The sequence below is a fragment of the Chiloscyllium punctatum genome, chromosome 4 (genome assembly GCF_047496795.1).
Source record: "Chiloscyllium punctatum isolate Juve2018m chromosome 4, sChiPun1.3, whole genome shotgun sequence".
Lineage (NCBI taxonomy): Eukaryota > Metazoa > Chordata > Chondrichthyes > Orectolobiformes > Hemiscylliidae > Chiloscyllium > Chiloscyllium punctatum.
Window position 1 is genome coordinate 86,885,213 of NC_092742.1, and position 14,377 is coordinate 86,899,589.

Here is a 14,377-nt window from a genome sequence, read left to right on the forward strand (position 1 = left end):
GTAACATCCAATCACAAATCCATCTAGCAGATGTGGTTAACTGCATAAAAGCTCAGCACCACCTTTTCAAGGGTAATTAGGGAAGGGCAATAAATGTTGGCACTGCCAGCAATGTCCACATCCCTTGAGTGAATTGGGAAAAAAAACCTTCTGGCTGAGCGTTAGAAGATCAACAACTTGGTTAATAAATCACTGCTGAAATAGGCATTTACACAGAATTGAAGGTGGGCATGGTGATTTATTTTTTAAAAATTTTCTTCAATCTTATTGAATCTGAATTATGAACACTCCCTTACTTACACTCTTGCTGCTACGCATAAAAATTGGATTTTTCTCAATCACCTCAAAAAACTTTACAGGCAATGAATAACTTTTTTAAGAGAAACCACTGTCGTGACTAACGAGGGAAACAAAACAGTCAATTTGCACACAAAGATCGAACAAACAGCAGCATGATCATGAGGTGATAGTCTTTTTACGGTGTTGGAGGAATAAATGTTAACCAGGACATACCAGTTCAGAATGGTGCCGTCAGATCTTTTACATCCTCGCAGCCAGCAGAGAGAGAGGGCCTTTCTCGTCCTTTCACCGAAGAGCCAACACTCCAATAAAACATCACTTAGTGTTGCACTGAAATATCAACTTTGATTTTGTTTTCATTGCTAAAGATGTACAATGGAGCTTGAAACCAGATCATGGCGACTCTGAGATAAGACTGCTACCAACTAAGCCACATGCTAGTCACAATGGCCAGGAAAGTCTTGACATGAGTTCGGGCCATTTGTAAATGGGATCGCTGCAGAGCACAAAAGAATTTTGATTTGAAACTAATACACACTGAAGTTGCCAATCTCTCTGCTGGAGGGCTGCCGTGAGAAATGATAATCAAACAGCAGGAGAGCTCTCCTCAACCGGGATTTCTGGTCTGAGATTAGACAAGGGAGAACTTCAGACTGTATCTCACCAGCGAAATGTTGATATTGGCACGGTTTAAAAGATTGATGTGCTTCGTCTTGAGAAGCACAAAAATTAACTGGAGAAAAAGTGTGTAATAACCACAGATTTGACTTTCTTTGGCAGATAGAAAATATCATCACACGGATGCAGGATGACAAAGCTGGTGGAGTGATGATCCGAACAGTGAAGAGCTTCCTGTCAAAGATTCCCAGTGTCATCACTGGTAAGACAATACTTCAATTGATTTGGAAACTCTGGGCCGTATTCCCTTAAAATTAGTACAATTGTCTTAACACAGCAAGCATCACTGTTGTTTGTCAGAGATGTGAGTCCTGGTCATACGTCTCACGCTCTACCTCTCTTAGAACGTTCCCCCATACATATTTATGAGAACATGATATAAATTTTGTATTGTTTGTTTTTTATGGTTAACCACATTCCAGATTTGCTCTACTGTGCATTCTAACAATATCACCTGTCCACCTTTTCCTCATTGATAACTATACACAATTCCATTTTCTAGACTGTCTTTGTTTCCTCATTAATCAACATTTTGAAGTTGTCACCAATCAGCTCTTTGATGTATATTATTTTGGCAGAGAATTATCCTGGTGATCTTGTCAACACTCATTGAAAAAATCTCATCAACCTTGCTCATTTTTAAGGAACTGTGTAATTGGCTGCCATATTTATCCACTTAACAGCAATTGCTGCTCATGACTAAATGTGAGATCCATTGGGATACTGTACTTTGGAAGGATGTGACAAAGTGCTATGCAAATGCAGATTTTTGAACATTCACTTGCATTGCCACATTTGAAGCCAAGTATGAGTTGTATTATTGGATCTACCAAGGGACAAAGAGAGGTGAGATAAATAGCATTGTTTTGAACCTGAGCATCATCAGATTCTGTTAAGACAATTGCACCAATTTTAAGGGAATGCGGCCCAGAGTTTAGGTTCAGAATTGTCCCTATGATAACCACCAGAAATATGGAAATGAGTAACTGGTTGAAATAACGTTTTGCCATTTTTGTCATTGTTGCTGTATCGTTCTTTGCCTGGCTGTTTATGGGTCTCTGCAGCTCATTAGAGAATGTCACATATCTTCATGTAGGATGAGGTTGTGGGATAAAGTACACATGGAGGAACTTTGAATTAAGACACCCATGGGAAATGGATAGGCTTGGATCAGGTGCACCTTTTACAACCTACTTTTTATCTCTATGGAGAATTGTTGAGTTGATTAGTTTAAAATGAACTGTATATGCTTGACCTAAAGCTATACCCTAATGAGTGTACTTTGGTTGATAGTTACTGTTGATGCATCTCTATTCAGACAGACCGTTGCAGTGACTTAACACACTTGCCTTTTATTTCTGGCTGCTGGATTGATTTCAATGTACATTGATAGATGACTGCAAGGAGTACACTCAAATTGGGCTACCCAACAACAGATGCTGTGTCCGAAAACCGGACATTCCTGTCATGTCCATTTTCCAATTATAATCAGGTTGCACTGATGCAGAGATGTCAAAAGGCACAGAAGACTATTGGTTCAATGCTTGAGCAGATTATTAATACCAGCAGTGACGTGACCATTAACAAGAGATTGCTTCACAATCATATCATTTGGTTTTCCTATATCCCTTATTCACTGGATTTGTTCTGATTTGAATTATTGAGTTCCAATTATTTTTACTGGAATCAGCAGGTTCCACAATCCACTGCAGCCTAATCCTAGTGATTCGAGAGGCTGTGCTGATATGTGAAATAAAATTAGGATGTCTTAACTCATCTACCTGTAGGCACACGGCCAAACAGCCAAAATTAATCACGAATTTCACTCAGAGAACTCACAAAGGTAGCTGTTTTGAGAAGCTCACACTGGTGCAGTTGGGAGCCACTGAGAGTGTTTGTTGCTGACACTGAATGAATTTCCATTGCTGTACTGACATCTACCACCTGAGTGAACACAAAATGCAGCAGCAAGTAAAAATGGAAGTTGCTCGAAGACATGCTTTTGATTGTGTATTGAAGCCGTCACATGGGAAATAACAGAAAAATCAGATCTCCACTGTCATTTTAACAAAAGAATACCTTCAGACAATTCTCCTTTTTTTTTGACACAAAAATGTGTGAGGCTGCAGGACTGTTTGCTTATTGATCTGCTGAAGCCATAAGTATGTTTCAAGGTGATTTATTCATAGTGTCATGAGCATCAATAGTATGAGACCACTTGGAAGCTAACTAAACCAAGCTCACTTGGTGTGTTTGCAAAACAAACTCTCCTTGCAAAAATACGTATCAGATCTCATTTCTAAGTAATAAACACAGCGATGGACAATGAGTGCTGCAATACAGCAGTACAAGAGGTGGCCTCCCAATCACTGGCTTTAAGAGAAAGAGAATGAAAAGTGTGAGATAGAAATAGGTATCTTATACCAGTCACTTAAACCCCAAAGCTTTTTGCTGATTCTGAGTTCATTCCTTGTTTCGTGTTATCAAGATAACACAAATAAATTATTTTATAGGTTACTACATCTTGGAGAAATTAAAAAGCTGTGTGCTGTGGAAAGTTGTGAAGTTCTTGATTTCAAATGATTGCAATAGGTGCAGCTTTGAGATGTTATCTGCTAATGTGATGGATACTTGAATGTAGCAATATCATTTTCACACTGAGATAGTGGATTATTCATTGCTTTGTGTGTTTTAAATTTAGCAGGAGGATTAAAAGCCTACTGTGAACTTTTTTGGCTTAGTGCCATACAAGTACTCCCCAGAATGGGGCTGAATAATGTACACTGGGGGTGGCACAAGGTTAATCCTGATTGTTCTGAGTCATTTGGCCTAAATCTGGATGACAGCAGCAATGCCATAATTGAATATTCTAATTGCTTTTCTAAGTAAGCACTGGTTTCTCCTGATAATCACTATTATTTAGCTTCTACTGCCAAGTGTAACAACAGATAGGCTGCTTTTTTATTTTCACGTTCGAGGGGCCCACTAGTATTCATTATTAAGTCTGATTCTGATTCATTGACACTAATTGCTTGGGCTCACTGTATCTGTGGATCCATACCAGTGAATGTCAAGGATTTTAAGAAGGAGGTTACTGTAAAAAGACTTTTTTTCTAAAATAGTCTGTGAGGAAGGCAAGCTTCTTACTGAGATATGACTTTTATTAGCAATTGGATCTCTTACCAGGTTTGATGCTGGAAGCAATCTCCCACACTGATTTCTTTCTGTTGTACAAATGAACAGCATGGGCAGCATGGTGGCACAGTGGTTAGCACTGCTGCCTCACAGTGCCAGAGACCCGGGTTCAATTCCCGCCTCAGACAACTGTCTGTGTGGAGTTTGCACATTCTCCCAGTGTCTGTGTGGGTTTCCTCTGGGTGCTCTGGTTTCCTCCCACAGTCCAAATATGTGCAGGTTAGGAGAATTAGCCATGCTAAATTGACCGTAGTGTTAGGTGAAGGGGTAAATGTAGGGAAATGGGTCTGGGTGGGTTGCGCTTCGGCATGCCCGTGTGGACTTGTTGGGCCTAAGGGCCTGTTTCCACACTGTAAGTAATCTAATCTAATCTAAGATAACTCTGCATGGGCAACGTACTTGCGACCAAACTTTTTGTGTACATATTGTGGGCATTTTCCATTTGTTCTCAGGACAGACATGGCACTGACTATGCTATGTTTCTTACCTGTTGTAATGATTTCTAGGCCAATTTGGGGAATGTTAACAGTCTGCCGTGATGTGTCGGGCTAGAGTCACGTGTAGGTCAGAGCAGCAAGTTTGCTTCCCTGAAGGATTTTAGTGAAGAAATTTAATATTTTCAGCTACCTATCAATTTTCATTCTCTTGTGCTAGCCCACACACACAATCAAGTTCATTGAATCTTGTTTTACAACATGCTGGTTATAGTTAGAGTCATAGATATGTACAGCCTTCAGTCCAACTTGTCCATATCAACCCGATATCCTAACCCAATCCAGTCCCATTCTCCAGCATTTGGCCCATATCCCTCTAAACCTTTCCTATTCATATACCCATCCAGATGCCTTTTAAATGCTGTAATTGTACCAGCCTCCACTACTTCCTCTGTCAGCTCATTCAATACACACACCACCCTCTGCATAAAAAAAGTTGCCCCTTAGGTCCCTTTTATATCTTTCTCCTCTCACCCTAAAACCTACGCCCTCTAGTTCTGGATTCCCCCATCCCAGGGAAAAGACATTGTCTGTTTACCCTATCCATGCCCCTCATGATTTTATAAACCTCTATAAGGTCACCACTCAGCCTCCGACGCTCCAGGAAAAACAGCCCTAGCCTATTCAGCCTCTCAACATCCTTTGCAACATCCTTGTAAATCTTTTCTGAATGCTTTCAAGTTTCACAACATCCTCCTGCTAGGAAGGAGACCAGAATTGCACAGTATTTCAAAAGTGGCCTGACAAATGTCCCATTCAGCCACAACATGACCTCCCAACTCCTGTACTCAATGCTCTGACCAATAAAGGAAAGCAGACCAAATACCTTCTTCACTATCCTATTTACCTGCACCTTTACTTTCAAGGAGCTATGAACCTGCACTCCAAGGTCTCTTTGTTCAGCAACACTCCCCAGGACCTTACCATTAAATATATAAGTCCTGCTCTGATTTGACCTAGCTTTTCAGGAAGAAAGATGTCCATTTATAAAGCACAGCAACAATATGGCCACAACAATCTCCCAGAGATAGCACTGTGATAATAACTAAATTATCTGCTATGAAGTTGATCAAGAGATAAATATTGGACAGGACACTGAGGATGGCCACCTACCCTTCTTCAAGAGTACCACTGCAGAATTGTGTCCACCCTCCCAAACAGGCAGGTTCAGTTTAATATCTTAACTGAAAACTCACATCCTTGACAATGCAGCTCTTTATCAGTAATACCAACTAGTGTCAGACTTCGTTCTTACTTAAACCCTGGCATCAGAATTGTACCCAGATGCTTATGATTCTGAGACAAATGTACAAGCACCTGATAATTCGGTGCCACTTAATTTTACCCTGAATTTGCTGTTATACTATTCGTTCCAGGATGACTCAAAGCTGAATACACTGGAGTTTGGCAGAGAGTGAAAAGCAGGGAGTGGTATCACGGGGATTTAGTTCATAGGGGCTGCAGTATCTTGCACTGCTGCCCAGAGAGGGAAACCAAGACAGGCAGTAGAACTTCATTCTGCAACAATCAAGTTTCCAATGACGGAATCAAGTTTTTAGTCCCATTCTCAGAGTTATAAAGACAGTTTGAGCCTCCTGACAGCAAGCATTGGGAAGCCCTTTTGAATTCATTTGCACTTAAGGTTGGTCATTAAAAGAATTAAAAATGCCAGAATTAGGTTCCCTTACGTTGACCAAACTCAGCCTCAGTGAGCAATTCTGGAACTGACAGTAAAACGGCAAAGCCTGACTGCATGCAGCATGTGAGGTACCTGCTGGGCCTTGGAATGCAAGTCGCTGCTGCTTTCATCTGTTCATCTGTGTCTTGTCAGATTTAGTGTACTGGATAGCAGTACTTTTAAGATGCACAAGGCATGGAAGGTGACTGAGGGAGGCTGGAATGTAATGAGCTTGAATCAAGAAGGATGAATCAAGCCAAGGGGGAAAGGGGCAGACTGGTGAGGTCTGGAGGGGTCAGAAATGCATCCACTCTGACAGTCTGAGATGTGCTCTTGTCTTGCAGGGAATGAATGCCTCTCCAGGTTCCCTTTAAAGATGCACCAGGCACCTTTTGGCACTTGAAGTAAAATCAGGCCCATTGACTCCCAAACAACCCCCTCCATCAGATTCACTGTGTTCCCCGTGCGGACATGTGTAATGAGCTGAGAGCCATGTGATCACGCACAAAAAGCTGACCTGCCTTGATATTTCCCCAATCTCCCAACAAATGTAGACTGCACTATATAAGATTCCAGCCATTGAGCCTGACTCTCTTTTACATTGGCATGCATCCAAACAAATACATAACTGAAACTTTGCAGGGTTTGTCAACACCACTACTACTGCACGAGTCACAGTTCAAATCACTTATAGTTGCAAAGGAAGTTCAGAGGGATTAATCGAAATCGCTGCAGTGGTTATCTTTAAATAAGTTTCATATATTCAGTAACAACGTGGTATGTTGTCCCAAGGTCATTTTACTATATTATGTGGGAAATCAACAGCTGAGACATTATCAATCAAGTGATTATCCCAGACAGACCATCACACACACAATGCATAATCCTTCACAGTGTCAGTGGATACAGAACTGCTTTCTTTTGAGTGACTTCACTAGTGCAGAACTGATACAGAACTTAACCCTTCACAGCAGCAAAGAAAAACAAATTTGGGACTACTTTCAAACTAAAGTTCTCCTTTGATCATGTTTATGTCTCACATCAAGTTAAGACCAGTCTGTCTTCTCTCTCTCACTCTCTCACTCTCTCTCTCTCTCTTCCCCACTGTTGGTCAGAATTGCACTATGCCTGTCCAGACCAAACTTTGCCCAAATTTTATGTGCTGTGGCACTTCCAAGTGCTGGAAGCTTGAAGTTCTTAAGAGTTGGTGTTGTTTTACTTTTGGGGTTGTGACCTGTGAAATGGACGTGGAAGATGGAGTACAATTGACCAGCCTCACCTGTTAGATCTGAGCAGTCAGAATCTCCACAGAGTTTAACGTAAAGCTTGTGAAACAATTGCATCTGCTGCTTAATTTCTTTCTTTCAATACCTGACCTCGTTTGCTGCTCAAGCTTTTTAAGTCCATTGCTTTTAATTTGGAACATAAAAGTTGTCAAAAAGAACTCATGGAAATTTGATTCATAAGGATTATATCATGACATCATTTATTGTCTTGCTAAGAAAGAGAGATGCTGTCAATGCTTTTCATCTTACATCCTTCAACTTGCACAGATTCAGTTGCTACTGAGTCAGCACCCTCTTCTCATTTAAGTATAATTTGTTGTTTCCTTTAAGATTTGACATTCTTGCATCTGACCTGATGATTGCAAGGGGAAAACATTTTAACAACATGCCTCTACTTCTCAACAATTTTCAAGTTATGCATTACCACGCGAGTCTTTGTAATTTTCATCAATCAGTGTAATGTGGAGGAAACTTTTTCCTTCCAATTTCTGTGTTGCTTTGAGATGATTGATTGATTATATTAAATCCATGCGCAGGAAGTTAATGTTGCCCATTTAACTTCATACCAAGATGACAAAGTGTCATTTTTGGTGGGAGATGAATATATGACAGGATTATTGCCATTCAAGAGAAATGAAGTGATAGATATTCATAGCTTCTGATTGTTAAAATGTTAAATAAAATGACGGCCTGAGAAACCTTTAGAAACCTTTTTAAAGCATTACAGCTGGCTAGAATCTTGAACCTGGAAATTAATGAAGCACCGAAGCAAATCTTGAAAAATAATTGAATTTAGCAAAAGATGCCTCAGAAATCAAAGGGAGAAAAGGCCTTCATTATTTTGTTCCTCCAGTTAAGATTTTGAGTTTCCTGACCAGGTTCTTTTTGTACAGAATGTCTAACAAAACCCGAGAAGATTACGTTAATACTAGGGTATAATGAGATGTGGGCCCTGCTAATGATGGGGGTTAGAGAGAATGTACATTCTTACAATGCTATATTTCTGATGAAGAAAGAGAAATCAGGCCCTCATAAATTGGAACTGGTAATGCAGAAAAAAGTCTTGCTTTTCTCAAAAGTCTCTTAATTTGAGATGTTGTGTTTCATCGTCCATAAATGCAGAAATGAGCACCAGAGATGATTTCCAGCACATTAATATTATTCACTTTCACAGACCAGCAGATAATTAATATTCCTAGCTGCGCTTAGAAAACGTCAAAAAAAAACATGAAACTATGACCTGCTGTATTATCAGCTTGTCTGTTAAAAATGAAGGCATTTCTCAGCTGAGTTTTCCACCTGGGTGCTTGGCCTGGAAACTAGCTTTGTATTTTATGGAAGAGCATGTTTTTCTTAGGCATAAAAATGTGGCTATAGCAAGGAATAAATCGATATCACAAGCTAAGAACCAGGTGTGCAGTAGATACACAAATATTTGGCTGAAATATTGATGGTCACTGCAAGTATTTCGACACTGACATTTTTCAAAACCAATTTTAACAATTTCCACATTCCAAATAGTGCCAGGTTTGGTTTAGTTAAGTGCTTCTTGACTGAACTGTGGCACTTTGCCATACAGAGAGCTGAATTTGGAATTGCAATTTTTAAAAAAGTTCAGATGGCTTTGTTCCCAATAGCTGTACTGCTATAGTACATTCTTCTTTTGGCAATTATAGGGTCCTGTGCCACAGTGGAGGAGGCGCCAGTGTTCAGTTCCGAGTAGGCACATGTTGTACTTTACACATTGCCTCTTTGCGGAGTGATCAAGCAGACAGTCATCACCATCCAGGAGGAAAGAGAATACCAGTGGCGGGTGGCTATGTGATAAAACTGAAACTGTTTCCCATTCACATGGAGTCTTCAGAACTCAAAACCAACCAGGGCTCTGACCTTGGCAGGGCAAATTGGGTGTCAACACTTTAAAAATGTGCTTTTGGGGTAGAGAAAATCTGTCATTTATTCATCATCCCTTATTGACCTATGAAGGCGTGTGTTATTGCCATTGGCGTTATGTGTAGAAGACATAGAACAGTTCCTTTTGAATCTACTCAAAATTCAGTTGGATCATGTACCTCAACTCCAGTAACCTGGCTTCTCCTTAAAATGCCTGATATCCACACAAAATGGTGAATAAAAGTAACAGTGAGAATATAGTTGGGTGGGAAAGGTGGGCTCAGTTTGTTCCCAAGGAAACTACCACGTAGTTTGGCTTAGACTCTGTGTTGACTCATGTTAGATATTCTGTCTCTATTCAGCATCAGGTCCCTGTCCACCGTCTCCCACCTATGCCCTCTATCTTGCCTGCGCATCAGCAACACCTACAACCCAGGCCCAGCAATTTGCAAATACCTAGAAGCAGATAAAAAGGGGCAAATCATGCAAAGTGAGTGGGTCATAGATGTGGGAGTGAAACATTAACCTGGGCACAAAATACAGTCAGAGCAACAAAATTGAATGACAGTCTGTAATGTAACAGTTATGCTCTAATATGCTCCACCAATTTCCGTGTAAAGTTCTGTAACATCTGTTTTTACAAAGCAATTGTTTGACAGTGACACACAGTTGCTCCAGCTGTACTCTATTTGATGTGACTTGGCTGAAGAAGAGCATTCTTTACTGGCAGCACACTGATAAGAGGCAATAAAGTGTAATCTGTTCCTAAATTGTCGTGGTATTTCTGTTGAGTCTCTTAATGGTACATTGGAAGTGTATTATTCATAAACGATACCAAGCTGTTGAATAATTAATTTAGACTGACGCATGTTTTAAACAGGTTGACTTAATTGGCAGCTTAGCATGGCTTTCGAAGTCAACCATCTCCAAGTGGTGGGATTTTACCTGAGAGTTTTTGTGGACAGTTGCAAGGAAGTAATAAGTGGAGATGGATGAGGGCTGGCAGTTAACAACACTTTGCATTATCCTGTGTGTAGATAACAGGCAATTTGAAATGAAAGAAGAAAGGATATTGTAAGTACTTGTCATGCTTAGGACTGACATTCTTTGTAGCTCCCCTTATCTTGCTTGGTCAGGTCATTAGTCCGAATGTGGCACTTTTTTTTCTTCGAATTGGTACTGTGTGCTCTTACATGTCACTAGTGCTCAGCAGCTCTCTGCCTATCTGTGTGAACCTCAAAGGAAAACATTGACCGAGCTTTGTCTGTGAATCAGGGTTAATCTTCTCACATCTTCTCCACCTCTCCCCTCTCCCTGGATGTTGCAGGTCTTGTATTCTGTAGCCAAAAAAAGGCATTGTTTTGTTGTTGGTCTGCTCACTGGGAAGGAGCTCCTCTTACTGCATCTCCGTGCTTAACCAGCTTGTGTTCCTCTTATGGTGCTCTAGGAGGGAAGCTGAATGCTGAGTTTGTGTTGCTGTGCCATAAGCCAACAGCCTCATCGAAGTCACCCTCCAGCCTGTGTGTACCACTGTGAGCATTCTTTCATACTGCTGCTTTTTTAAAATATTAATTGAAGGGATGAAGGCATTCCTGGCTGGGTCAGCATTTATTGTCCATCCCTAATTACCCACAGGGCTGTTCAGAGTCAACCACATTGCTGCAGATCTGGAGTCACCTGTAGTCCAGACCAGGTAAGATGGCAGTTTCCTCCCTAAAGGACATTAATGAACCAAATTGGGTTTTCCTCACAGTTGACAATGGATTCATGGTCATTGTTCGATTCTTAATTCTGGATTTTTTTTAGTTGAATTTGAGTTCCATCATCTGCCATGGTGAGATTTGAACCTGGGTCCCTGGGCCATCACCTAGGTCTCTGGTTAATAGTCTAGAGATAATATCACCAGGCCATCGCCTCCCCTCAGCTGGTATATCTCCAGCTGTCAGTGGTTGAGCTTGCTCCCACTTCTTGCTCTTTGCCACCCCTAGTTTGTCCATGTCCTAGAATGCTCTCTTTCCTCAGTACTGTAACTGAATACAGCTCTGAAATTTAGGACGGAGTATGCCATCCCTGAAATGATGTAGGCCATGGCAAGAACTTTGGGAAATTGGGTGAGGTATCTAGCAAGGTCCTTCTTGACATCAAAACAAAGACATGTATTCCACCCAAGGTGCTGGACATTGACATGAGACTCCTGCCAGTGGGTGGCAACAGGCCTACTTGCATAGATTATCACCCTCCAATCATTGCCACATTAAAATGCAATCTCCCAGTCTCTGACCCACTAGATATAAACTAGAGCTGAGTATTCACAACATGAAAGCCAGAGCAGTTACCTGTTGACTCCAGCTCACTGCTTACTCGTCTGGACCTCCATCTTGGACAAGCTGCACATTATGGACAGTGACCATACAGATCGCACATCCATGGATGTTGGCATCTGGCATGTACCGGTCTCACCGTGGCTTTGTCTCCAGATACATAATGAGTGTGATTTCTCTGAAGAAGTATACATGGAGAGATTAATTGAATTGGTAATCATCCCAACTCTGGTCAATGCCTTCAGGAACAATCTTCTGGGCGAGACGATGTCATTGCCACCTTGCTGGACAGTGGATGCCAACATGAAGCCATAGTGAGAGGCAAACATCAATTACTTCCTTCAAATGCAGGGAACACTGGTCAGCAAAGTACACCAGATGAGCAAATCCTGTCATAGTTGCTATCTGTTACATCTGCCCAGAAGTTCTCCAGTATTTCTTCACATCTGAAAAGCATGTGGCACAAAAGGACATTGAGTTATGGATGTGCAGAAAGCCTGGCTTCAAAAACCCAGACCAGACCTGGAACAAGAGCCAGGCCACCAACAGTGTTTACAGCGCAACAACAGAAAACGATCCAAATCTACACACTTGTATTAACAAAGTGATCAGCCATTAAAGTGAAAAGCAGCCTTTGGAAGGTGACCAAACCTTGTATATTGTCAGCCTCACGGCCCATAACAGTAGTTTGAGATAATCAGAAGATATTATGACCATCCACAATATATGTCACCAAAATGCAGGTTGACACACATCCTGCAATCCAAAATTGATACAGGAGCTTGTGCCAGCATATTAACACAGTGCATGTTAAAATACATTTATCCTAACAAGTGATGTTCCATGACCACTCCATAAAAGACCATCTTACAGCATGTAGCAGATCAGTTCTATGCGGTGGCATTATTGCATTTACCAATGTGCAAATTTAGCAGGATTCCTGAAATTTTCATTCTGATAGATATCTATAGTCCAGTACTGGCAGGACTACCAGTATGCACAGACCTCAGTATGCACACAACCAGTCATGAGATTCAAGCTGCATCCATAATGGTGGAACTGAGCAAGCATGGTGCATTCGGGTCAGCCAATGATCTAAAACATGATGCTCCAACTGTTTCAATGTAGTCAGCAAGCTTAATGATTGTGGAGTATTGCATGAGGTTGGGTCATCCTTAAGATGCAATGGTCTTCTAAAGAATTGCAGTTTGCACATTCCTAGGAAACTTTAAGTGGAACTGAATGGGATGAAATAAAATAGTATCCTTCAGAAGGTTGACCACCAAACGTAATGGTGTAGTTCCATCATGTGTGTCATAAAGAAAGATGAGTATACCTAGTGTACATAACAGCATACCTAGATCAAAAGTGTGTCAGTCTCTCACCTAAAAGGAGTCCACATAAAATAACAAAACTAGAAGAATTAAATCCTAAGTCTTCTGGTTCTAGTTTCTTTTCTAAACCAGATGCGAATTATATCTACTGGTCCATCCATTTAGCAAAAGAAAGCCAAGAGCTCATGACATTTTGGACAATATTGGGATAATACTGTTTCCGATGGTCACCATTTTGGACAATCTGTCAGTCAAGACCTTACTTAGCAAAATGTGAATAGGATTATTGAAAAGTCTACCTGGCTGTGTTTACAAAGTTGATAATATCATGATTGTAAGTCAGACAGAAGCAGAGTACGACCACAACCTTCACTTACTGATGGCAGCAGCAGTGCTATGGCATGGATTGGTATTTCTCAGCAAAAAGCATCAAGTCTATGACCTTTGAAAACTCAATATTGTCTTGACAACATACTTTCCTACCTATCTTTGTAGTCATCTCTAAACTTAGCTAGCCAGCCTTGACTATTTTCATCTGAGTTATTGATAGAAGTTGTACACAGCTGAAGCCCAGCACAGACCCCTAGCAGGTAAATTGGAAAGAGTGGTCTGAGGGGCACTGTCCATGTGGGCATAGTCCACATATTGGGAGTGTGGGTGAGCACTTGCTGAATGTGAGGGTTTGTTAATATTTTGGGATGGAAACTGAGAATTACTATGATTTGGAGCTGCCAGTGTTAGACTGGGGTGTACCAAGTTAAAAATCACACTACACCAGGTTATAGTCCAACAGGTTTAATTGGAAGCACAAGCTTTCAGAGAGCTTCATCAGGTGGTTGTTGGACTATAACCTGGTGTTGTGTGATTTTTAACTTTGTACACCCCAGTCCAACACTAACATCTCCAAATTGTAGAATTACTATGGGTGCTTTGATACTCCTGCTGGTTTACCTGGGGAATTACACTGCAGAGACAGTTTAGACCAACAATGAGAAGCTCTAATTAAATTCATGTGAGGAGGAGGATAAATAGAGAGCAAATAGGCTGAGTCTGCTTGGTTCTGGTCAACCACAGAATGATTTGAGAAGGGTAACACTGGAAATTAAAAATTTAAACTTCCTGCTTCAGTATAGGGATGTGTTTATAGTATGTGACCTCCTCAGGATACTGAGGTGCAGCAGTAATTCTGGAGTCTTCT

General features: G+C 40.9%; 1 protein-coding gene across 5 annotated transcripts in view; it reads left to right on the top strand.

Moving 5' to 3' along the window:
- LOC140476501 (regulator of G-protein signaling 6-like) overlaps positions 1–14,377 on the top strand; it is a 613,759-nt gene that overhangs the window by 443,836 nt on the left and 155,546 nt on the right. For all 5 annotated transcript variants that reach the window (XM_072569231.1, XM_072569230.1, XM_072569235.1 and 2 more), the window contains exon 3: positions 1,081–1,180. In XM_072569231.1, coding sequence (XP_072425332.1) covers positions 1,081–1,180 — 100 coding nt within the window. The remainder of the gene's footprint in view (positions 1–1,080; positions 1,181–14,377) is intronic.